This window comes from Dama dama, chromosome 10, assembly GCF_033118175.1.
Source record: "Dama dama isolate Ldn47 chromosome 10, ASM3311817v1, whole genome shotgun sequence".
Taxonomy (NCBI): domain Eukaryota; kingdom Metazoa; phylum Chordata; class Mammalia; order Artiodactyla; family Cervidae; genus Dama; species Dama dama.
In genome coordinates this window covers 5,056,619-5,080,682 of record NC_083690.1, presented here as the reverse complement: position 1 = coordinate 5,080,682, position 24,064 = coordinate 5,056,619, and the positions used below count along the sequence as shown (strand labels likewise).

Below are 24,064 nucleotides of genomic sequence, written 5' to 3'. Positions count from 1 at the left end.
CTGGCAGGAGGTACTGTGAGGTGTGTGGAGGACAAAGTCAGGACTGGTGCCCTGGGGAGCAGAGGGCTGTATTTCACCTTGCAGACAGTGCTCACCAGGTCACTGCTGCTTTGAAAACTTCCTCTGTGGAAACGGAAAAACAGTTGTCCAGGAGGACGGGGAGACGACCCAAGGACGGGAAGGGAAACCTTCCCTAGGGCTGCAGAAGCTGGGTCTCAGTGGCACCAGCTTTCCAGGGTCAACCATGGCCTCCTGGGGGTCTGTCCGGCCGGGCCAGCAGAGGCTGGGGCTCGGACTGCACCCAGATAGTCGCCCCAAACACACTCAGGGAGGGGCTCGAGTCCCCGGTGACACTTGCTCATTGCTTATGAAGAAAGGGAAGCCTCCCTTTAGGCACAGGCAAATAGTTGCAAACTTCCATTTATAAACAAGGTGTGCTGAGCGGGAGGGTAAACATTTTCAAGTCCTAAACGTCGCACCTCAGGAGCTCCTTAACTAGCAGATGCCCTCAGGTTTCTGCGAGCGGGTCTGCCAGGCCGACCTGAGAGGGACGGCGGGCTCTCAGCCGCGTCCGCCGCCCCCGCATCGCGCGCAGCCCGCGGCCAGGGCGAGGCGCGGCCCCAGGCGCAGGGCGAAGGGCGGGGCCTCAGCACACGGCCCGCCCCTGTCCCGCAGCCCTGCCGTCCCGGCGCGCGCACCGTGCGCGTGCCCCGGACCTGGCGGCGGCGTGCGCGGGCCGCGCGTGCGCGCTGCGGCGGGGCGAGGGGCGGCGCGGGCGCGAGTCTGTCAGTGACAGCGGGAGGGGGAGGGGGCCGGAGATGGTGGCGACGGCGGCGGCGGCGGCGGCTCTTCCGACATGAGGCAGCGGCAAAGCGGGGCTCGTCGGCGGCCGCGGCCGGGGCGGCATCTCTAGCTCAGGAGGCGGCCCCAGGCGGCGGGCGGGCGTCCCGGGTCGGCGTCGCGGGAGCGGGCTCTGCGGCAGCGCCGCGCACGGGCCGCCGGCTGAGGGGCCCGCGCCCGCCGCGCCCTGCGCTCGGCGCCCGGCGGCTCCGGGGCGCGGGGCATCCCCGCCCGCCTCGTCGGCCCCGGAGGCCGGGAGGGGCGGCGCGGCCGGGTCAGGCCCCGCTAGACGGGCCGCGCCGACGGGGGCGGCCGCAGCGCCGCGGGCTCCGCAAACTCGCTCGGGGCACCGGGCCTCGCCGCCCGCCCGCCCGCCGCCCGCGGGGCCGCCGCGCGCGGGGCGGGGGCGGGGGTCCGGCCGCTGGCCTTGACGCGTCTGAGGCGCCGCTCCGTGCGCAGCATGAGTGGCCGGCGGCCGCAGCCGGGAGAGCTGTGTTTGCGAGAGCGGCCCGCGGCGTGAGAAGGCTCGGCTGGACTTCCCTCAGGAGCGGGCGGCGGAGCAGGCGAGTGCGCGCGGAGGAAACGAGCTCGGGCGGCGGTGGACGGGCGCGGGGGCGGCCGCCCGCGGACCCCCGGGCGCTCCCGGTCCGGCCCGGTGGCTGCGGCCGGCCTCGAGGGTGGACGGTGGAGCCGTGCTCAGACATTCCCCAGTCGTCGTGAGCAGACGGTGGCTTTCCCAGTAGACCGCCGGGGCCCCCGCTGAGGAAGCCGGTAGGGCTGGTGGCCTTCAGGTGCGCGTTCCTGCAGGAATAGACCCCGGGCTGACTCTGGCTGTCTCGCCGACAGGTCCCGGTGACCCCGGCCGGCAGGGTTCCGAGCTCGGCAACATGGCTTCCCCGCCCCACCAGCAGCTGCTGCAGCACCACAGCACGGAGGTGAGCTGTGACTCCAGCGGAGACAGCAACAGCGTGCGGGTCAGGATCAACCCCAAGCAGCCGTCCTCCAACAGCCACCCGAAGCACTGCAAGTACAGCATCTCTTCCAGCTGCAGCAGCTCCGGGGACTCCGGAGGGGTCCCCCGGAGAATGGGCGCCGGAGGCCGCCTGCGCAGGAGGAAGAAGCTGCCCCAGCTGTTCGAACGGGCTTCCAGCCGGTGGTGGGACCCCAAGTTCGACTCCGTGAACCTGGAGGAGGCTTGCATGGAGCGTTGCTTCCCGCAGACCCAGCGCCGCTTCCGCTATGCGCTCTTCTACATCGGCTTCGCCTGCCTTCTCTGGAGCATCTATTTTGGGGTCCACATGAAATCGAAACTGATTGTCATGGTAGTCCCTGCTCTGTGCTTCCTCGTGGTGTGTGTGGGCTTTTTTCTGTTTACCTTCACCAAGATGTACGCCCGCCATTACGTGTGGACTTCACTGGTTCTCACCCTCCTGGTGTTCGCCCTGACCCTGGCTGCCCAGTTTCAGGTTTTGACACCCCTCTCAGGACGAGTTGACAGCTTCAATCATACTCGGGCCGTCAGGCCCACAGACACTTGCTTATCTCAAGTGGGGAGCTTTTCCATGTGCATCGAAGTGCTCTTTTTGCTCTACACCGTCATGCACTTACCTTTGTACTTGAGCTTGATTTTGGGAGTGGCCTATTCTGTTCTTTTTGAGACCTTTGGCTATCACTTCCAAGACGAAGCCTGCTTTCCCTCACCTGGAGCAGAGGCCCTGCACTGGGAGCTGCTGAGCCGGGCCCTGCTCCACCTCTGCATTCATGCCATCGGGATCCACCTGTTCATCATGTCCCAGGTGAGATCCAGGAGCACCTTTCTCAAGGTGGGCCAGTCTATTATGCACGGAAAGGATCTGGAAGTGGAAAAAGCCCTGAAAGAGAGGATGATTCATTCTGTGATGCCAAGAATCATAGCTGATGACTTGATGAAACAGGGGGATGAGGATAGCGAGAATTCTGTCAAAAGGCATGCCACTTCCAGCCCCAAGAACAGGAAGAAGAAGTCTTCCATCCAGAAAGCCCCTATCGCCTTCCGCCCGTTTAAGATGCAGCAGATCGAAGAAGTCAGTATTTTATTTGCAGATATCGTGGGCTTCACCAAGATGAGTGCCAATAAGTCTGCCCACGCCCTGGTGGGTCTCCTCAACGATCTGTTTGGCCGCTTCGACCGGTTGTGTGAGGAGACCAAATGTGAGAAAATCAGCACCCTGGGAGACTGCTACTATTGTGTGGCTGGGTGTCCTGAGCCAAGGGCCGACCATGCCTACTGCTGCATCGAGATGGGGTTGGGCATGATAAGAGCCATCGAGCAGTTCTGCCAAGAGAAGAAAGAGATGGTGAACATGCGTGTTGGGGTTCACACGGGGACTGTCCTGTGTGGCATCTTGGGCATGAGGAGGTTTAAATTTGACGTGTGGTCCAATGATGTGAACTTGGCCAATCTCATGGAGCAGCTGGGAGTGGCTGGCAAGGTTCACATTTCCGAGGCCACCGCAAAATACCTAGATGACCGGTACGAAATGGAGGATGGGAAAGTTACCGAACGCCTTGGCCAGAGTGTTGTTGCTGACCAGTTGAAAGGTATGTGCATTTCTTTGCCTCATCATCTCCCTCCCCTATCCCGTTTGTGTTGGAAAAACAAAACAATCTCTTTCCAGTATCTAGAGGCAGATCAGTTGTCTCCCAGGGCCAGTGGGACTTTTCCCCTAGTGAGTCAGATATCACAGGTCTGTTCACTGTGACAATGCTGACCTAGATGACACCTTTAGAAGGAAGGAGAGCTTTGAAAATGTGTTGCCCGCCAGCCGACTGTTAATGTCTCTGAGATGCTGGGGCAGGTCCAATTAGTGTGAGGGGATCCGAGCCCTTCAGTGGTCAAAACTTTGAAGCGCCATAAGAAATTGCCTTTGTGATGCATTAGGTTGCCCTTAAGCCCCATCAAAACATTTTTCTATGCCTTTCTCCTCTCTAGGCCTCACTTTGCTGGAATAAAGAAGTCAGCTAAGCCCTGCAGGACTCTTGAGAATTAGATGAAATTATGTACCCCCAAGTGCACACTGCCTTTTGCCTAGGTCTCTTTTTTAAATGTTTGCATTTTCAGCTTTCAATTTTCATATATTCATTATGGTTTCTAATCATGGTATTTGTCTTACCTTTTGGACAGCAGCATTTTAGAATGTTGAACTTCTTAAACCACCAGGTGATTTGAAAGTGGGACATATACCCAGAGCAGTCTTTAGACCTTCTCCCCCGGCTCCTCAGATTTGTCCCTGTCTTAAGTTCCTTACTGCTATTCTTGTTCTTTCACCAAGCTGCTTCTTTTAATTTTCTTTTTTTCACTTAAGGCAAAAATCTTTGAGGTCTGGGAAGTGATGACTTATAAGTAACTGGGATCAAAAGTAAGAATTCTAAATAACATCCTCTCCCCTCCTTTTTAAAAAGAATCCTTCTATTTATTAAGGTCTTCAGGTGAAGGAGAACATCTGTTTTGGAACTATGTAGAGACAATAACATTGATCTTTAAAAGCCAACATTTGTAAAACTCTATTGTGTTTTGTGGTACCCCACGTTGTATAATTACATGATGAAAAGCCCCTGGAAAGGGAGTACTCAAGAGAAGTAACATCTTAAATCAGAGACAGGAGAAGTAATAGTGTAAATCTGCACTCGTAAGTGGTTGAGTTTGAGGGCCTGGATGGATCGTCACACCGCCTGTGTGCTCAGTTGATATTTCCTTTGTTCTCCCTGTCATTTACTTATTTGTTATCTGGTGAAGGTACTTTATCCTTATCCTGATCTTTATTTGTTCTGTTGATTTTGCTAATAGTTGAGGAATTTGTGGGTAGAATAGAAGAATATTTTCACCTGATACTTCTCTCTGCCTAGAGAGCTTTGTGTCTGCTTTCTGCTAAATACTTTCTCTCCTTCTGTCCTCCTCAAATTTCTCTCTGCCTCTCCTTTGTGTTAGTTTTGCACAGCATTATTAGCAGTGCTGTAGATCAGGGAAGGGGGCTTCCCAGGTGGCGCTAGTGGTAAAGAACCCCCCTGCCAATGCAGGAGACACAAGAGACACAGGTTCAATCCCTGGGTGGGGAAGATCCCCTGGAGGAGGGCATGGTAACCCACTCCAGTATTCTTGATAGAGGAGCCTGGTGGGCATAGGGTTGCACAGAGTCAGACACAGCGTTGGACTTAATGCTAGCAGAGAGCTTGCAGTGCTACATTGATGAGGTCAGAAACTGCAGTTTACAGTTGGCTTGAGATTTTACTGTGACAAGTGTCTTCATCTGTAGGATGGTGGCCCCTTCTCTGGAGTCTTGAGATGCCTGTGGAGTGGGGTACGGATGCAACCCTTGCTCGACATTTTGATACTTTTAGGATCTGAATGTCCCCGGCTCCATCCTCAGGGATTGTGGGACAGATTCCAGAGAATGGAGCAGCACTGTGCTATGTTAGATTAAGTGTGACGATGATGGCAATTTTGTAAGTGGTGCTCTGAGCAGTGTATTACTTGAATTTCAAAAATGAAGACAGATGTAATCAGTATGTCTGGAAATTGCCAGGTCTTTGACTCTTTGGCAGTACCCATTTTGGTTTATTTATGTGTAATTTTATTTTTAACTTACAGATCAAAGTTCTTGAAGACACTGACACCGCCCCCAAAAAAAAGCTAGAGTAAATTTTTAAAAACCCACATAGTGTAAATTTGGTAAATTAATTTCTTCTTTAAATTTGTGTACACTGTGTATTTATAAGGGAAGATTTTAGCACTGGATGGAGGATGGGGAAAGATAGAAGCCTTAGCCAAACTGGTGATTTTTTAAAATATAATATTCTCTTCTTTAACAGTTTCCCTGAGACCATGATTTTTGCTTTATTCAGCTCATTTTGAAACCCTCTGGACAGGACCCCAGTAATAGAGGATGTCTACACAACTTCCTGACCTCTTTTTTTTTTTTTTTAAACTGCACAGTTCACTTCTCCTGATGCTGTACAAATCTACTCAGCTGAGATGTTAGCATAGTTTGTAGAAGACCCTTTCCACAAAAGGAGTTAAGGTTATATACATAAGATTCCTTTTAGCCCATCTTTTTTGTGGCAGGTATTTTTCTCTATGCAATGCTGAATGCTAGCCTTTCCTCTCGTCCCCTTTTCTGATATTGGGGCTAAAAATACCCAGTCGAGGACTCTGTAGAAATGAAGATCCGTGGAGTGAACTGGGGGTTCCAGCGCTAGCCTGGCAGTGTGGGAGGAAGCTGCTGCTCTGTAGTTTGTCTGAATGGGCTTTGTGGAAAGTGGACTGACGTTATTTCTGCACTGTCACTCACCCCTCGCACATCTTTATTGTTCTCTCACAGCACCTGGCCCTGTGGGCACACAGGTGGAGTCGTGATGGTTCCTGCCCTGGGTGAGCTTGCAGATTGTAAACGTTCTTCGAGTCCACAGAGTTGGGAATGCTATAGAGATGTGCACGCACCCAGGGTGGGTCTTGAGGTCAAGCAGTGGCTCTCTAGGGGATAAAAGGACATTCAGTGCAGTGGGGGAAGCGTGGGCAAAGGCTTGCTGTGCTGTGCTTAGTCGCTCAGTCATGTCCGACTCTTTGCGACCCCATGGACTGCAGCCCGCCAGGCTCCTCTGTCCTTAGGGATTCTCCAGGCAAGAATACTGGAGTGGGTTGCCATGCCCTCGTCCAGGGGATCTTCCCAACCCAGGGGTCAAACCCAGGTCTACCACAGTGCAGGCAGATTCTTTTACCACCTGAGCTATCAGGGAAGCCTGGGCAAAGGCTTGGGGTTACATTTCTTGGCAGACTGGGAAGTTTAAGTAGTTCATCAGGACAAAGGCAGCTGTGATTACTTGGGAAGGAGTTTGGGTCCAGTCCTGTAGGTAATGAGGGGCCATGATGGGCTTTAGGCAGGAAGCTTAGGTGCTCTGACTTGCAGTTTTAGAAAGTTTACTCCTTCGTCCTAGGGAGTGTGGGTTGGAGATTAGCGAGCCGTTGCAGTAAACCCTTGGTGGCCTGGACCAAGGGAACGAGAACGGCAATGGAGGTGAGGTGGCCAGTGTGAGTAGCAGTCAGGTCACCTGGGTTGGACCCACAGCCATATTAAACAGAGGAAGGGGGCAGGTGTGGGGCTGGATTGTTTGAGAGGCTTTTCAGGTTTCTGGAATTGATGTGGGGATCTTTTGGCATCAGGAATGGGTGAGAGGCCTTTAAAAAATCTGTGGTGTAAGTGGAAATCGCAGGATCAAGTTGTAGAACTTGAAATAGGCCAGGAAGCCCTGGCTTGTCCATTCATTCATTCAGCATTTTGTTTGGGGCACATTTCTCGGTGCTCACTGTATCCACTGCTGTGGATACAGCAGTGAACAAAACACAAAAATTTCTTCTTTGTAAAAGTAAAAGTTAGTTTGTTTTGTGTTCAGTTCTAAGGAGAAGCCATAAAGCAGGAAGGAGACTATGGAGTGTGTGTGTGTGTGTGTGTGTGTGTGTATGTGAAATTTTAGAGAGGGTGGCCAGTCACTGAGAGAGAAGGTTGAAAGAATTTTCAGCAGGAGACTAGGATTTGAAAATGATCCAGAAAGTGAGGGGCAATTATTATTAAAGATTAGGAAGAAATAGTCTGATTTGAGTGATGGGAAGAAGGGTCCTTCAACTCCGTTTGGGACATACCACTGGGCCCAAGAGAATGCTGGCTGTTGTGTTCTGTCTTGGGCCACAAGCAAAAAAGATGAGTACTGTCAGTTGTTACAGGTTTTCCTCTCATAGGCAGAGAGTCACAAAGGAAGTGAAACTCAGAAAATACCTACAGACATCTTATTTTCCCTCCTTAACTATTGATCTAGGAAGATAAAGGTGCTCGGTCACCCTAAATCTACACCAACAGTTGTGTATTTGTAGAGGGAATACCAACAATATTGTGTTGTTATAAGCTAAACAAAAGAAGACTTTCCCTGCAAACCAAGCTTTGGACTTGTGGAGCAGCTTGGGGAAAGATCTGTGGATGTGCCTGGGAGAGATGCTCACCCAGTGGCCATTTCAGTGACTGACTCCTTCACCGTGTGCTCCTGTCACTTGGGAGAGTTCCTATCTAGACCCTGTCTGGGGTCTCTCCTCAATCTGACAGTGGGCAGAGACACTCAGCACTTCAGCCTCTGCCAGCAGCTGTCCCAAACTGGGAGTCTGGGCTCCTGGTTCCCTGCCAGCTACAGCTAGGATCCCTGGCTATGTACTAGTTCGGGGTGCAGTTTGCTTGCACCCCTGGCTTCACCTGATAGCTTGTCCCCAGCCTAGCCCATACCCCTTGCTACTCATTGAAAAAGACCGTGATGCAGGAAAAGATTGAGGGCAGCAGGAGAAGGGGGCGACAGAGGATGGAATAGCTGGATGGCCTCACTGACTTAATGGACGTGAGATTGAGCAAACTCCAGGAGATAGTTAAGGGCAGGGAAGTCTGGTGTAGTCCATGGGGTCACAGAGAGTTGGATACAACTTAATGACTGAACAACATCTTGCTGCTGTAGAGCTTGCCCATGGCTGACCTCTTGGCGTCCCCTCTTAAGTCCTGTTGAATAAAAACTCCATGCTCACCTGCATCCTTGAGCAGACTCTCATGCATGTAGCCAACAGCCTCTGGAGTAGCAAGGAGGCAGAGATAAGATGAAGCAGAAAATCTGGCTTGACATCTGGGATCGGAGACGGCAAACAGCTGTGGAGTTGGTGCTCAAGCAGCCCCTGATGACAGTTTATTCAGACTCCTTCAGACCAAATTATATGGCTTCCAGAAGGAGCACACAGCTGTTGATCCTGAGGACCAGCTTTTGAGTAAATTAGCTTCTGGCAAAGAAAGTTAAGGATATGGTTTGCTGAATTGCAGGTGGAATGAAGGGAGGAGAGTCATCTTTTCAGGCAGGATAACTAAGAAAGGAAAAAATTGAAAAGAAGCAAATAGAATAGGTAAAGAAATTTCAGGGTTCTCACCTACTAACCAGCCTTCAAATGATTGTGTTTTTACCTATACCGGTCAGTGTCTCCTGTGGACTTTGCTGTGGAATAATAATCTTGAAAAGAACACAGTGAATTTTCTATGGTGTATGCACATGGGCCTAAATTTTCATCTCTCTGCTGATTGGTGATTTTAGTATTGGTATTTCTGTTTAGATTTTGATATTGTGAGAATATGGTCATTACATACAACGTAACAAAAATTTACCATATGAGCCATTTTTAAGCCTGTCAGCTGGATTTTCTTAACTGCTTTGGCATTGTCTGTTGCAGTATGTTGAAGAATGTGTGGAAAATCTGACTCTACAGAGGGATATAGTTGGAAAGTGGAGGAGCATTTTAATAGCCATTTAGATAGTTGTGGATATTTTTCTTTGGTACTGCACGAACACCCAAGAAGTGGTAGTTTATTGAGGGTTAGTTACAATATCTAATCAGCTTTTTGTCTGCTGTCAAAAAACCCTGTTGGATTTTTGAACGAACTTTTTACCCAAGTGTGACTTTGTAACATCATGCATTGGTCATTTAGAAAATTACGGTTTCTTGAGTTACGCAGATCTTCCAGATGTCGACATAAAGTCTTTAAATATTAGGACGATGTCAGCTTCACAGTGGTGGGTAAAAGTGTTCCAAAATTTTGGTTTTCCCTTGAAAGTTTGAGTTTCATCCTTGGCAACAAATACGCTCAGTTGTTTTCATTGAAGGGACAGACTAATTTCGTTCATTTCTTAGGAACAGTCTGCCAGGTACTCAAGTGAATGACCAGAGTCTGTCTGTGCATCAAGTATAAGCGATGTTCTATCAAAAAAGCAGCCCAAACAGGAGCATAGACGCTTTTGGAGACAACCGGTCACTTTAGTTCTTAGGGCAGAGTTGTAGGCGTATTCCAACCTCATCCCTCAGAACACACTCAACATTTAACACAATTATTCGATTTTACTGCTTTATCAGGGGACATTCTTAAGTGCAAATGACTGTTTTTTCCTTCTGCAAGTGTGTGATGCAACAGAGCTGGTTAATGACCAGAAGAGTTTGGTGCTACTGCCCAGATTCATGGTCAGGCACCAGCAGTTTCTTTAGGGGTCAGGATGAAGAATATTGGCTTAGTATCATCACGTTTGCTTTTGTATCATAAAGGCCAATATCAACATGTGCGTGTGTGCTGAGTCACTCAATTGTGTCTGACTCTCTGTGACCCTATGGACTGAAGCCTGTCAGGCTCCTCTGTCCATGGAATTTTCCAGGCAAGAATGCTGGAGTGGGTTACCATGCCCTTCTCCAGCCAGAGATCTTCCCCACCCAGGGGTCGAACCCGTGTCTCTTGTGTTTCCTGTATTGGGGTGTTCCTTACCACTAGCACCATTTGGGAAGCCCAGTGTCAACACGGAGAAAGGCAAGTCCTGTCTTAGTATGAAAATAGTTTCGGCCTCACAGATGCCCTGCAGAAGTCTTAGGGACCCCTGGGGGTCTGCACACCGCCCTGAGAACTGCTTCCCTGAGTGGTAAGAAAGGAAGAACAAAAGTTTGTACCCACTCCCCGGACACATTCTCGTGTAGATGGTAGAGTTCATGTTGGAATTAGGATGGACGTGTGACATTTATTGTGGAAGTAGCAAGTGACTTCAGTTCATGCATTTCCTTTTTCTCAAAAAAAAAAAAAATCCTTTGTGACTCTGCCAAGTCCCTACTGCTGGTGTTTAGAGGTCAGGATAAAGAACGTCAGCTTTGTTTTTTGATTTATATTTGCTGAGCTCCCTCTTTGGCGGAATAGTGTAGCGGTCGGTGCGTGGGTTTTGGTTTCCCATACATTTGGAATCAGTTCTCAGTTCTGAACAGTGGAACCCGGGGAAGGCAGGAACGACAGTGCCTCTGTCAGAGGCCTGTTGGGAGACTAGGAACAAGTTGATCATTCAAATAAAGCAGTTATTAGCATAGCGACGTGACTGCAAAAGGCGTTCAGTAAACAATAACCAACTCTTCTGCCTGAGGAATCACGTTCCATGTTGCACTCGGTGTGTTTTTTCTTGCCCTCTATCTGGTACACCTCTTGTGTAATTGGGTATTGAAACCGAGAACACACCAGGGACTGTGATTGTGACAGTTTCTTGAATGAAAAAGGGCAAGTGTCCAAACTACAAAAACATGGATAACTTGCCCTAGTTAAACTGTAGCTGCCAAGTTTGGCAGCTTCATTACTGAAAGCTCAAGGGAGTTCAGGCAGTATTGTTCTTGGGCTGGTCTTGTCCCTAGAGCTTAGAGGTACTTAAGGCGACGTGACCCTTGATAGTTGAGAAATTATGGGAAAATCTTCACCTCTGGGACTCTGGAGATACTGGATGAGATTTGTACCAGTTAGTTATTCAGCTCTGCTGTGTTCTGCTGTAAACTCATTTATTTATTCAATAAACATCGAGTGACTTTTTTTTTTTTGGAAACTATTTGCAATGGCTCGACTAGGTTCTGGAGATAGAGCACGATGCCCTCTTAAAAGCCTACAACCTAGAAGGCAAAATAGATACGAATCAAATAATCACCTAAACAAATACTGTCTAAACTTGCTGATCTTATTACAAAAAGGCCTGGAGGTAGGGAGACTTACCATCTCCTCCTTATAGGTGTGGGAACTGAAGTACTGAGAGGTTAAAGGTTAAGTGACCTGTGATGGTCATCCAGCTAGAGAAGTTACCAAATGGTGGAGCTAGTATTTATTCCCAAATGACTGTGTTAGAAAACATTGGTACCTGCTTCACAGAATTGTTGTAAGGATTAAAGGAGAGAATAATATTAAGTACTTAGAAATGTACTTGGCACATAGTACTCAGTAGAGATTAGATTCACTAACTAGCATTACTGAAAGTGGGGAACGTTTTCTTAGCAGCAGCAGCAACAGAAAAACAGCTATACTTTTCTTCATTCAGCTCTCTCCTGTTCATACAATGTTTTCAGGCATGTTATTATCTCAACCATTGTGAAATCCTAGGATCTTGGGATCTGTGTATCCCAAGAAGTTTATGTATCTGTGTATCCCATGACGTTTATGTTTCATTTGCTTGATTCCTTCCCATTGTCCACCAGTTTTCAGGCTGACTTGGTTTCTTAACATCCTCTGAAGAGGACTGGTGGCTTTTTTTTCAAGAATTAATGTAAACTGTTGGATTTTAGCTTCTTTGGTGTATTTCACTCCATTACAGATATGGTGGTGTTTTTTTTTTTATGCGCAAATTGTCCCTTCTTGGCCCCTTGGGAAAACCCTTTTGAGTTAGCCCCTGAGTTCTTTTCATACAAACTGGCAGTGTCTGAGGGCTCTTGTACTTACCTCATAACGTTTTTATGGAGTAGAGAAATTATAGGCATGAAAATCTTGTTATTTCTGTTTGTCTGGTATTTTTGTTGAGCGAGACTGAGCTAAGCTTTACCCTCTTCTTTTTTGAAAAGAAAATTAATAGTATATGCGTGTTTATGTGGAGAAAGAGCACTTCTGAACAAATGGTTTGTGCTTCTTCAAGCTCCTCAGAAGCTTTAATTTACATTTTCACAGTTGACAATTACAGAGCAACGCAGCTTTCTGTCTCCCGTATCGTCCCACTAATGCTTGTTGAAGGACAGGTGCCCTCGAATGTTGGTAAATAAGGATAATGAACAAGGAAATGAAAGGGATCCTAGACCAAAATGTAAGTCAACTGTTTGCAGACTGAAGCGCACGCCCCCTGCCCCTTAAGCCCTATCTTCCAGGATAGCTGTGGAAAGTTCTGGGAGGCCCCGCTCCAGGAATTCCCTTCCTGGGCCGCTTGTTCTGAGTGGCAGCTTTTGGAACGATGCCCCACCACTCCCCTTCCTGCGCTTTACAGTAATGTGCATCTGACTTCTGATCCTTATCCACCATGCTTGGATGTGCCTCAAGAGCAGGAATTTTTGCGTATTTTATTTACTGCTGTATTCCTGGTGCTGGAAACATAACTGGTATACAGCAGAGGCTCAATATTTGTGACATGAACAAATGAATGAATGAACATGGGTGGTGTTGTTCAGTCACTAAGTTGCATCCGACAACTCTTTGAGACCCCATGGACTGTAGCACACCAGGCTTCCCTGTCCTTCACAGTTTGAGTTTGCTCAAACTCATGTCCATCGAGTCGGTGATGCCATCCAACTGTCTCATCCTCTGTCACCCCCTTCTCCTCCTGCACTCAGTCTTTCCCAGCATCAGACATGTGTGCGAAACTACGCCCCAGACATCTGCATGGAAGGTAGAGAGAAGTCAGCAACTGGCCTTCCAGGAATAGCTGTGTGGTTAATTAAGTCGAGGCTGTGAGCAGGGTCTCTAAAGGCCCTAGAGAACGAGATGGGAGGGTGCCTGGGAGTGTGGATGGCCCGCAGGTGGGGAGTGGGGGCAGTCCTGGGCTCCCGGGTCCGTGGGGAAGGCTGCCAAGCAGGAGTGCAGAGGATTGAAAACCCAAGTGTTTATTCAGGGCCCAGGAAAAGTGGGGTTAAATGGCTTAGTTTTGGCAATAATTTTTAAGCTTTTTAAGACAGAGATTTCAATAAGTATATTTATCTTTAATAATACTGTAGCTCCTTAAAATTCTTATTCAATTATCATTTGTGCACATGGAAAGCCAGTATATCCTTTTTTGGGCAAAGCTCCAGCATAATCTTTGTGCATAATTTCCAGGATTTTTATGTAATGCTATTAAATTCTATTCATTTTTTTTTTCCTTCCAAGGAAAAATGTGCTACTGAAAGCAGCTTTTGGATCATTTATATTTGTGTTTGAATTGTGTGGGAAAGATCAACTTTGGTTTTTTACCATGTAGTTTGTAGAGAGGAAGAAAACCCACATGCAGGTGATTTTATTTTCTTGTTTATGGATATCAACATACAATATCCCATTAAGGCTTTGACGTTTTAGGTGGAAGAGACTATTGCCCGTGAATTTAGTTAATTTTATCCTGTCATCAAGTGTTGACATCGCAAGTGTGGGTCACACTGCATTCTGTAACTTCATAAATGCGTTATCTTCTCCATGAGAAATGCTTCTTATGGTCATTAATTTTTGTTTTGTGAATGAGCTGTCTAAAACCAGGAGAGGGGAGTGTTTCTGAAGGAAAAGTATATTTATAGAATTATCTTATTATTTGAAAAAATAAATTTGTTTAGTAGATTAGCTTTTCATCTTAAAATGCTTTCTCCACTAACTGGATAAGCACTTCCGGGAAAATAATCTCTCTGGTTCTCAGTTCCCTCCTGTTCGTAAAGCATGAAGTTTGAACTAGATGTGCTTTAAATTCCCTACCATTCTTTAAGAACAGCTGAGCTTCTGTGATTGGAACACAGTACACATTCTTCATATGAGGAACTGGTTTCTTCTTCGTCCACTTGTTTAAACTATGAACCCTCATTTAGATAAATTTAGCATATGGAAACTCAGATTTACCTAACCACTAAATTGCAGGGCATGGTGAAATTCTTAATGTTCTAAAGGATTCTTTACTTTCTTCAAATATAAGTAAATAAAGATTGAGTTATAGAAGTGTAATTTACACATGGTTTTTTTTTTTGGATCACAATTGTTGTATAAAGCAGAGTATCATTAGAGGAATCCAATTTGATTTTGAAAGTTTGAGACATTCTCTGGAAATGTCTTGGAGAAAATGTAAAGTGATTAAATAATAGTAAAAAAAAATGTGCTTTGGTTCCTGTTTGAACATTATTTGGGAGAGAGATTGGAAGGTTAGTTGCCAGTAAAATGAATTTCACTTGTGTTGGCAAGTTTCTCCCTAATAGGACAGAGCAAATACTGGGTTAATAATGTGCTTACTGATTATTCCATTAATAAAAGACTCACTTGCTCCCAAAGTGGGTTCCTGGATCAGCTGACTGTATATTTAGGGTGTCAAGGTCCTATATACTTTGTAGTTGGTATGACTTCAGTAGGCCCCAAATTAATACACCCAGGAAGAGTCTACCTTAGACCTCTTAATTAGAAATTACAGGTCACAGTGATAAAAGGAAACCCTTGGATTTCATTATAAAGGATTTATAAAAGATTTGAATGGTTTTCTTAGCCTGTCTTACAAAATAGCAAAGCCTTGCAAAGTAGCTCACGGAAAGTAATATGACATTTTCTGTGATCTGCATGGTTGGTGAAACAAAGTAAAAAGGAAAAACACTCTACTACTCTGTCCTGAAAGTTAGCGTTGACACTGGGTACATGTGTCATCCGACCTGAGAGAGAATTTCACCTCAACAAAGGCCCAACTTGTGAAACTGTAGCTTCCCTTAGAGAAGCTGTTATTCACAGCCTGCTGGAGTCATATGTTTTCTACTGACTAGAGCGCCTGACTCAGTGTCAGTCATTGCAGGAGGTTAAAACCTTGTGGAACTACCATGCAAGCAAAACATCTCAAAGGACTTTTCTGGTCTTTCACACACATTTCATAGTGACTTTCTCAGCTGGAATAACTTAATTAGCCCTGTGTTCTCTCTGGCTCCTGAAAGAAATGGTGATTTATGAACACTCTTAGAGCCCACGATCCTAAGATAACAACTTTGTCCCTCTGCCATTTGAAGTTCAAATGGAAATGTTTGCTTTCATAACTCCAGTCATGATGTTGCTTTATTTAGTAGCTATTAAATTTCCAGTTCCATATACTGCCCTGGAGTCGTTCCAGTTTGCACTAAGGTTTCTACTTCTTTCAACAACATTGCTTATGGTGTGTGGAGCTTTCCTGAACAAGGAATATGAACGAAGTTCTTGGGGTGGATGATTTTGAACTTTTCTTTTTTTTTAAATTACAGCTTTTTTGGATGTATAATTCATATACTGTGCCATACTATTTACTTGTTTAAAGTATGCAATTCAGTGATTTTTTTTTTTTTTAGTATATTCACAGAAATGTGCAACCATCACCATAATCAATCTTAGAACCTTTTTTTTTTGTTTTTCAGTTTATTTTTTGACAGTGCCTCGCAGCATGAGAACTCTTAGTTTACCAACCAGGAATTAAACCCATGCTCCCTGCAATGGAAGCATGGATTATTAAAAACATGATTTATTTATTTATTTTTATTTTTGGCTGTTACTGTTCCTGCTTGGGCTTTTCTCTAGTTGCAGTACACGGGCTTCTCATTGTGGTGGCTTCTCTGTTGTCGAGTACAGGCTCTAGGGCTCATGGGCTCATGGGCTTCAGTAGTTGCAGCACGTGGACTCTAGATTACAGGCTCAATAATTGTGGCACATGGGCTTAGCTGCTCCGCGGCCTGTAGGATCTTCCTTGATCAGGGATCAAATCTGTGTCTCCTGCTATTCTTTACTACCAAGCCACCAGAGAAGCCCCGGAAGTGTGGATTCTTAATCACTGGACTGCCTGGGAAGTCCCTGGAACATTTTTATCACTCCCACATGAACCTCTGCACAAATTAGCACTCAATCCCCATTTCTCCCCTAAACCTCCCAGCCCCTGGCAACCACTAGTCTACTTTCTATCTCTGTGGATTTGCCTATTCTGGACATCTCATGCACAAAAAAATTATGCAATATGCAGCGTTTTGTGTCTGACTTCTTTCACTGAGCATATTGTTCAAGGTTCATCTGTGTTGTACCTGTATCATTACTTCATCCCCTTATTTGGTCATATGGATAGACCACATTTTGTTTATCCATTCATCAGTTGATGGGAAAGAGATTCCTTTTTTGAAATCAACAGTCATACTGAATACAAATAGAAATGATAAAAGTATCTTTTATTATTTAATAATATAACTTGACTAAAATTTAGCTGTTTAATTTTCACTAATGTTTAAAGTTTTCCTGAAAGATGATTAAATGAGATTTATTGCTGAATTGTAATTTAATGTAAATGCTTCACATAATCAGCTTAGTGTTTTTTTTTTTAAACAGCTTTCCTCTTTTCTAAGCTTGATTTGGGTTTACTAAATATTAAATTCTCTGATGCTCTTCCTTTCTCCCAGCCAGTTACCGAATAGACAGCTTTGGGAGTAGCAGGTGGTTGACTTTGAAACCAGCCTCATTTGATATCTTGTTAGATATAAATATCGAATATAGTAAAGCTTTTGGAATTTCTCAGGTGTTTTGAAGAGTTGAGGATTTTCCTCTGTAGTCAGTCACATGTTTTCCTGTTTTAACCAGTTTAAATGTTTGGTTTTATGTTTCTGAAATGTATGAAATACTTTTTTTAATCTTCATAAAAATGAAATATACCAAATAAAATTTAATTTTCTTGCTGACTCAGTTATTTTTATTGCTTGTTGTTTGGCTTTTATTGATATAGCATTTTGCCTATAAAAATAGGAATTTTTGCTTTTTACTTTTGATAAACTAAGATTGTTCTGTTTTCCCAGTTCTTATGTGTTTAAATACTTTTTCTGCTTGCTCTCTTGCTATCAGCTAATGTAGCTATCAGTATGCTTTCTTGTGACAGGTTTGCTCCTGGTTTTCACTTTATTCCATTAAAAAAACCCCAAATAACCAAACTCATTAACCCTGCAGATATACTTTGATTAAAAAAGACTGAGTTCCATCTTTGTGTGATTTTTTTGGTTGTCTGCTATATTCTGAATAAGTTGCCAGGTACTGAGTTCAGGATGAGTAAGATGTTGTGACAGTTATTTTTAGTATATTTTTAAAGGGGAGGAGAAAGGGAAATTTGAATCAAATCTGTGCTTTCATAAATGGAGCATGTTTTCCACAAGACTGAAGTAGGTTTCTTTTGAGTGTGTAGAAATAGAAAATGGGAATTATAGATTAGATTCTGTAGCTAATTCACTAACCGTGAATTCTATAACTGGTTGTATTGTAAAGGTAAAACATGAACGTTAAATTTGGGAAGTATTGATTGTTGTTGAGATTTACCAGAGCTTTGAGAAGGTACTTTGCAGACTTTCCCAGGAAGCATTTGGTAAGAAGAGCTCCTTGCAGAGAAGTCATGTGTGTCAGGTGTCCTCGAATCCACTGCCAAGGAAGGAGGGGCCGTGTTTCTTCCTTTTTGGTTTAAGCTGAAGGTGTGCCTGGGTTTGCATACCCCAGATTTAGTCTTATGGCCTTTAAAATAGGTTGGTCTATGGTGGTTTGTTTTAGAATGGTCTGTTCTTCCCGAAGGGCCTGGCCAGGGCCCAGGTGCCCAGCGCAGGCCCAGGTGACCCCAGTTAGCTGATCCATGCTCACATCTCACTCCTCAGGTTATGTTCCCGTGTCTCTGCCCTCTAGTTCAGTAAGGTGTTCTCTGAGGTTAAAAACTAAGGTAGACTCCATCTGTAGGAGGATGGGTTGTCAGCGTTTAAACTGTCCAGGTAGTCAACGTGCTAACATATGCCATCTGAGCACTGGTTTCCTCTTTAGGGAAGTGTGTTGTCTGACCTGGGAGGTTCTAGCTTCAATCAGTCCAATGCCATCATGCATGTAAGAGTGCCTGGTGTGTGGTAGGCATTCAGCAGATGTTGGTTTTCACCCTGCTCCCCTCCCCACAACCGGTTTCATCAGCGATGAAACCCATGCAGTCAATGGTAGTGTCGGTTAGAGACTTCCCTCATACCTGGGTGGAGCTTACCTTTCGTCTTTGGCGCCCGCCTGCCCTTTGCAGATGCGTGTCTCCTGCCGTGAGCTCTGGACACAGCGGATCAGGGCAGGGGTGGCAGTCAGGGAGACTCTAAACCAGAGAACAGGAGGCCGACACAGTGGGGCCGCACGAATGAGTGGAGCAGCATGATGGCGTAGTCGCTGCGGGTAGTGAATTTGTGTCTGGTGGGCAGAAGATGCATTCGTCTCTCCAAAGAGACGTTCATTAATATTGTGGCTGAGTTAAGACTGTTGGCGCAGCACTTGAACTCGTTTGTCCCCTTTTACAGGTAGAGAAAAAGGTATTTTCCACAGATCAAGTGCTCAGTTCATGCTTCTCCACGGGGCCTCCCGAGCTGCTTGCCCAGAGCCTAGGAGGAGGGGGTCGACATTTCTTAATGATAATCGTTGTAAGACTGTCATGGAAAGTCTTTGGGTGGGGACTTGGGATTTATCTAAACCTGACTGGCTCCCAAGCCTGGTGGTGCTGCCCCTGTTGCTTTTATAAACTGATGCCAACTTCCTGTACACGAGAACTTTCTAAGGTCTCTGTTCTGCCACCCATCCCCTTGCTGTAATCCCAGTTTTCTGATATTCTGTTCACTTAAAAAAAAACTGGTATGAAATTCACAGAACATAAAATTAAGTTGACAGTTCAGTGGCATTTTGTGTATTCACTGTGTTGTACAACCATCGCCTTCCACTCTAGCACGTGTTCATGGCTCCAGATGAAAACCTCACATCCATTAAGCAGTTGCCCCCCATGCCCCCCTCTCCCCAGAACCTGACACGCATCCAGTCTACTTTTCATCTCCATGCACTTGCCTGTGCTGGATACTTCATGTGAATGGACCATCTGTGGCCTTTGTGTCTGGCTTCTTTGACGTATCATCATAATTTCCAGGTTCATCCGTGTTGTAGCATGTATCAGAACTTCATTCCTTTCTGCGGCTGAATAATACTCCACTGTGTGGCTGGACCACATTTTGTTTATCCACTCATCTGCTGATGGACATTTGGGCTATTTCCACCTTTTGACTCCAGTGAATGGTGCTGCTGTGAACCTTCTAATTTTTGAGCACATGTTTTCAGTTCTTTTGGGTATATGCCTAGGAGTGGAATTGCTGGGTCATAGAGGAACTCTATGTTTAGCTTTTGGACAAACCTCTGCAACTTTTTAAAATGAGAAACTTGTAAGAAGGACTGTGTTGAGTCACATCTGGCAATCAGATGTCTCAGCAAACATCCTCCAGGTTGAGAGCCAAGCTGGAATAGGTGGTGATGAATGAGGGGTCCTGATTGAAATCATGACTTTGTTCCCTCTGAGCTGGAGTGGTATTGTGGTATTAGGGAAAGGATAGCGTAGATGACACTTGTTTAGAGATCTTTTCTTTCTGATAAACATATGGGTTTGAACTGTCCCCTCTGGGCTGGCACTGGATTCAGCAACTTTGGAATTGTGTCTTAGATAAACAGTTGGTATCTAGGGCAAGCTTTAAAAAAAAAGTGCTATTTAAATATTGACCAAAAGAAAAAAGAAGCCCTAAACAGCTCTAGGAACTTTCTTGTTCGAATGAATCCAAATTGTATAAATACAGCGTGGTAGGATCAGGCTCCTCTCTGGTTCCGTGAGTTGATAAGCCGGGGGCCTCCTGTGCCGTCTGGACACTCCTGTTAGCTGTCCTTCCAGCACGGGGACGCGGACTACTGCACACAGCCACCAGTGTTCCCACAGCTTGGCCTTAATATAGAACGTTTTTCCAAAAAAACATTGGCCGCTGAAAGAGCCCAACTCCCAAACATGGTCATTGGTTCATAGTTCGTTTGTATTTGTTTTTACGTAGTTAAAATAAGAAAGAGTATGTGAACTGGTCGGTGTTACCAAGCGTCAGTCCTGTTCAGGGCAGAAGAAGAGGAAAGTGAGTTTCTAGTCAGAAAATGACTCTTCCTCCTTCGGGGCAGAGGAGGGGGCAAGGGTCACCTCTGCAGTGACGAGGGTAAGGGTGGGGGCCCTCTGCCCAGAAGCTGGGGTGGGCAGATGCTCCACCTCGGCCCCCGACTCTGGGAAGTGGTGTCACCGCCTCAAGGCGTGTTTATTGTTCCCCCTGAGAAGGTGCCCTGTGCACGGCTTGGAATGCCCTATAGGGCAGCTGGATTACGATGCCCACGAGTAGAGAGGTTTTGTAGCTCATCTCTGCACAGCGGAGGGGGATGAGGTGGGCGGTGCTGCTGTAGCCTCCTGGGAGAGCTAGCAGTCCTGGGGGGAATCCATGGGCTCCAGGGGGATCTTGTTCACCATTTCAGTCATTCAGAACCTTTGTTTCCATCAGCATTCTGAGTTGTAGAAGTTTAAGACAACTGATTCATGCTGGTCATGAGACTGATCCATAAACTTGGTGCCAATGTGTTGGTTTATGTTGGGGAATATAGTGTATTTTTCTAGGGGTTAGAATATTCTTAACTACTGCCCAGGGCATTTCCTCCATGAACTCAAGATATGTGGGGGCCTAGGAACAAGGTTGCTAAGGAGGGTAGTGTAGAGTGAAGGGTCTTATAGCATGTGATGCTTTACATAGCCATGGGGGAATCACAGTCTGTACCTCTTACCAGGACCTGGAACACTTAGGTCCACCAGCTCGAATGCCTTCCCTGAACTGTGTAAGGTGCTGCCAGAGCTCTTACCCTGTGCTTTCCTTAAAGAAGAAGAGATGCTGCAAAATAAAGCTTCACCATAAAGTAGAAAGCTCCCTACTTCATAAGGGAGGGAAACATATGTAGAAAAGCTTACAAGTAAAATGAAGATGGTTTCAAATTAATAGCGTGTGAACTAATGAAGACCTAACTAAAAACTAGGCTTCTCTTGTGGCTCAGCTGGTAAAGAATCCTCCTGCAATGCAGGAAACCTGGGTTTGATCCCTGGGTTGGGTAGATTCCCCTGGAGAAGGAAATAGCTACCCACTCCAGTATTCTGGCCTGGAGAATCCCATGGACTGTATGTATAGTCCATAGGTTCGCAAGAGAGTTGGACACAACTGAGTGACTTTCACTTCACTTAACTTCAACTAAAAGTAGCTAGAAATAGAGGAATTTTTAAAAAAATCTCACGGAACAAGAAGTGTGGCAGTTCCAGGGCTGCTTAAGTCAGAGGTTTGATGATATTTCCAAGGGCCCAGGTGCTGACTGTCTTTGCTCTCTGCCGTCCCTGCTGGGTGGGAGACGTCTTCCCTCATGGCAGAAGGTGGTTGCAGACATTCCAGGTGACACATGACATCCATCAAAGAAGAGGGCCTTTCCCTCACGTGCATGTCTTGTTTTATTAGCAATGAAACTTTTCCTCGGTGTCCCCAAGCAGACCTCCCTCAGGCCCCTTTGGACAGAGCAGGACCATGTCCATGATCACTGGAAGGGAAGTGAGGCCCTGTTGGCCTGGACTTAACTTGCTTCATCAACTGGGGCCCGGGGTGTCTTTCCAGAACAAGTGGGAGAACCCCCAAAGAGTATCAGGCTTCTGTTGTTGAGAACAACAGAGGTGGGGCCTGAAGAAAGAAAATGGCCCCTAGGGATGCACAGCCTTAAGGCTGTGATTTCAGTGAAAACTCTGTGTGTTTAAGATGAAAATTTAGGTGCTTGTTCTTAGGAGAAACTTGTGAAACTGGATCATGCAATCAACTCAGACTTTGCATGTCTTCTCTTCATTTCCCCCAAATGGATCCAGTCCCCTAGACCTGGCACAACAGTTTTTTCTGCCTCGAGCCCGTACCCTCACTGGTTGAGTTTTTTTCAAAGGGCGGGTCCTCTGTGCAGTCCGCCCCTCTCCTCAGCCCGCAGACTGGAAGGACGTCTTCCTCCCCCACTCTCCTGGCCCCTGACATCAGCTCTGACCCGCTGGCCCCCCACAGACGTAGCCACCCTCCTCCCCCTCCGGATGGGGACTCTGCCATTGACCCTGTGGGTGTAAATGAATGAAGGAAGATATTTAGACTTGATATGATGAGAGGTAAAGCACTCTTGAAGGTTTTGAGCGGTGTTGTGACTGTCGCGATGAATGTGGTTTTAATGTGTAAGAGATTTATTCCTTTATAGTCACCTGCTAAGTGTCTTGGATTTCACCTCTGTGTCTTTTTCTTTTTTTCTCAAAAAAAAAAAAAAAAAAAAACCAAAAAACCCTTGTAACAAACATATTTCTTAAACTTTTGTCGGGAGCTCTGGAAAGTATTGGTTGTCCTGTAGGGATGATGAAGTGTCTAGAGCAAAGCTAGTTCTTCCGGAGCTGGGGAGCACTCTCGGTCCCAAGGATGGCAACAGGAGGAGGCGAAGATGGTTTCACAGTGGGCTGTGAGCTGTTTACAGCATTTTCTTTAATGTTAAGTGAAACAGGGTTCTAAAATACTCTGCGATTGTTGGTTCTAATTTGTATTCCATGAGAAAAAAAATAAGTGAAGTGCCAGTGGCCCCTGGAATATAAACACACAGTGAAAGTATTTTCCTTTCCTGAGCCTCCTGTCCTGGCCCTGGGCTGTTCCGTCGACATACATTAGCACGCCTGTCTTCCTTTTCCATAGAGCACAGGCCTATAAATATTTCGCAGTTTAAAAATAATGTTTTCCCTACCGTGAGTCAAGGTTCAGCTCTCGCCTATCTAATTTTAGTTCCTTGTTTTTATGAACTTGCAAATGTTTTCTTTAACCAGAAAATGGGGGGAGGGGGGTGTGGGAAGGCACACACAGAGATGAAGGAGACTTCTTGGTACGTTTCCTATAGCATAGGCATTTCTGTGTGAGATTTGCTGTTTTGTTGGACAGGTTATAGAAAAAATTGTGAACTAAGGAGTTTAGAGAAGATGCGGAAAGAGTGCTGTCTGTTGGTATCTACATGGAATGTTTTTTGAGAGTAATGTTAGAGACCTATGGAATGCTGACATGGTTCTGGAAAGTCTTAAAATTTTGCCTCTCTTAAACTAATTTTATATGAAAAATGGAATGAAAAGATAAAAAACAAAGAATTATATAACACCCATTACCTGAAGTGACCTCTTTGTAAGACCGTAACTCCTTCACATCCTGAGGTACAGGCAGTGATTTTTTTTCTTGGTTAAGATTGATGTCATTCAATACGGGTTTTCTACTTCTGCTGCTGTTTTGTTTAGATTTCTTGTGCATCTCCTTAATTCACATATTCTTATTTGTGAGGATGTAATATCCCTTGGAACAAATGACCATGATTTGTGTAATGGTGTTCTGCCTGAGCTGTTAGATTGTTTCATCTTTTCTTCCCCTCTTGTCAGTATTGCATCTTTAAGGAGTTGTGTGACATTTGAAGACTTATGCTTAGACAGATGACCAGGTGGGTGGATATCTTATACTTACATATTTTTAATAACAAAAATGAAACATGTTTGTGGTCTACCTTCAGAAAAGGCAGAAGAGCAAACAAAAGATTAAAAAAATGCTTACCACCCAGAGATGGCCTGTAAGAGATGTGAACCTCTCAATACAAAGCTTTTAGACCTTTTCAGTTCAGGTATACATACCAATAATTATCTTTTAACAAAATGGAAGGCAGCTATGTTCACCGCTATACCACCAACGCAACAAAATGGTGTCACAGTAAACATGTTGTTTTATAATTTACTTGTTCACCTAATA

At 45.7% G+C, this 24,064-nt stretch overlaps 1 protein-coding gene across 2 annotated transcripts in view; it reads left to right on the top strand.

Moving 5' to 3' along the window:
- Positions 1 to 1,247: 1,247 nt before the first annotated feature.
- The window catches only part of ADCY9 (adenylate cyclase 9), a 99,301-nt gene continuing 76,484 nt past the window's right edge, over positions 1,248 to 24,064 (top strand). For both annotated transcript variants that reach the window (XM_061152732.1, XM_061152731.1), the window contains exons 1-2: positions 1,248 to 1,403; positions 1,687 to 3,420. In XM_061152732.1, coding sequence (XP_061008715.1) covers positions 1,728 to 3,420 — 1,693 coding nt within the window. In that variant the 5' untranslated portion in view covers positions 1,248 to 1,403; positions 1,687 to 1,727. The remainder of the gene's footprint in view (positions 1,404 to 1,686; positions 3,421 to 24,064) is intronic.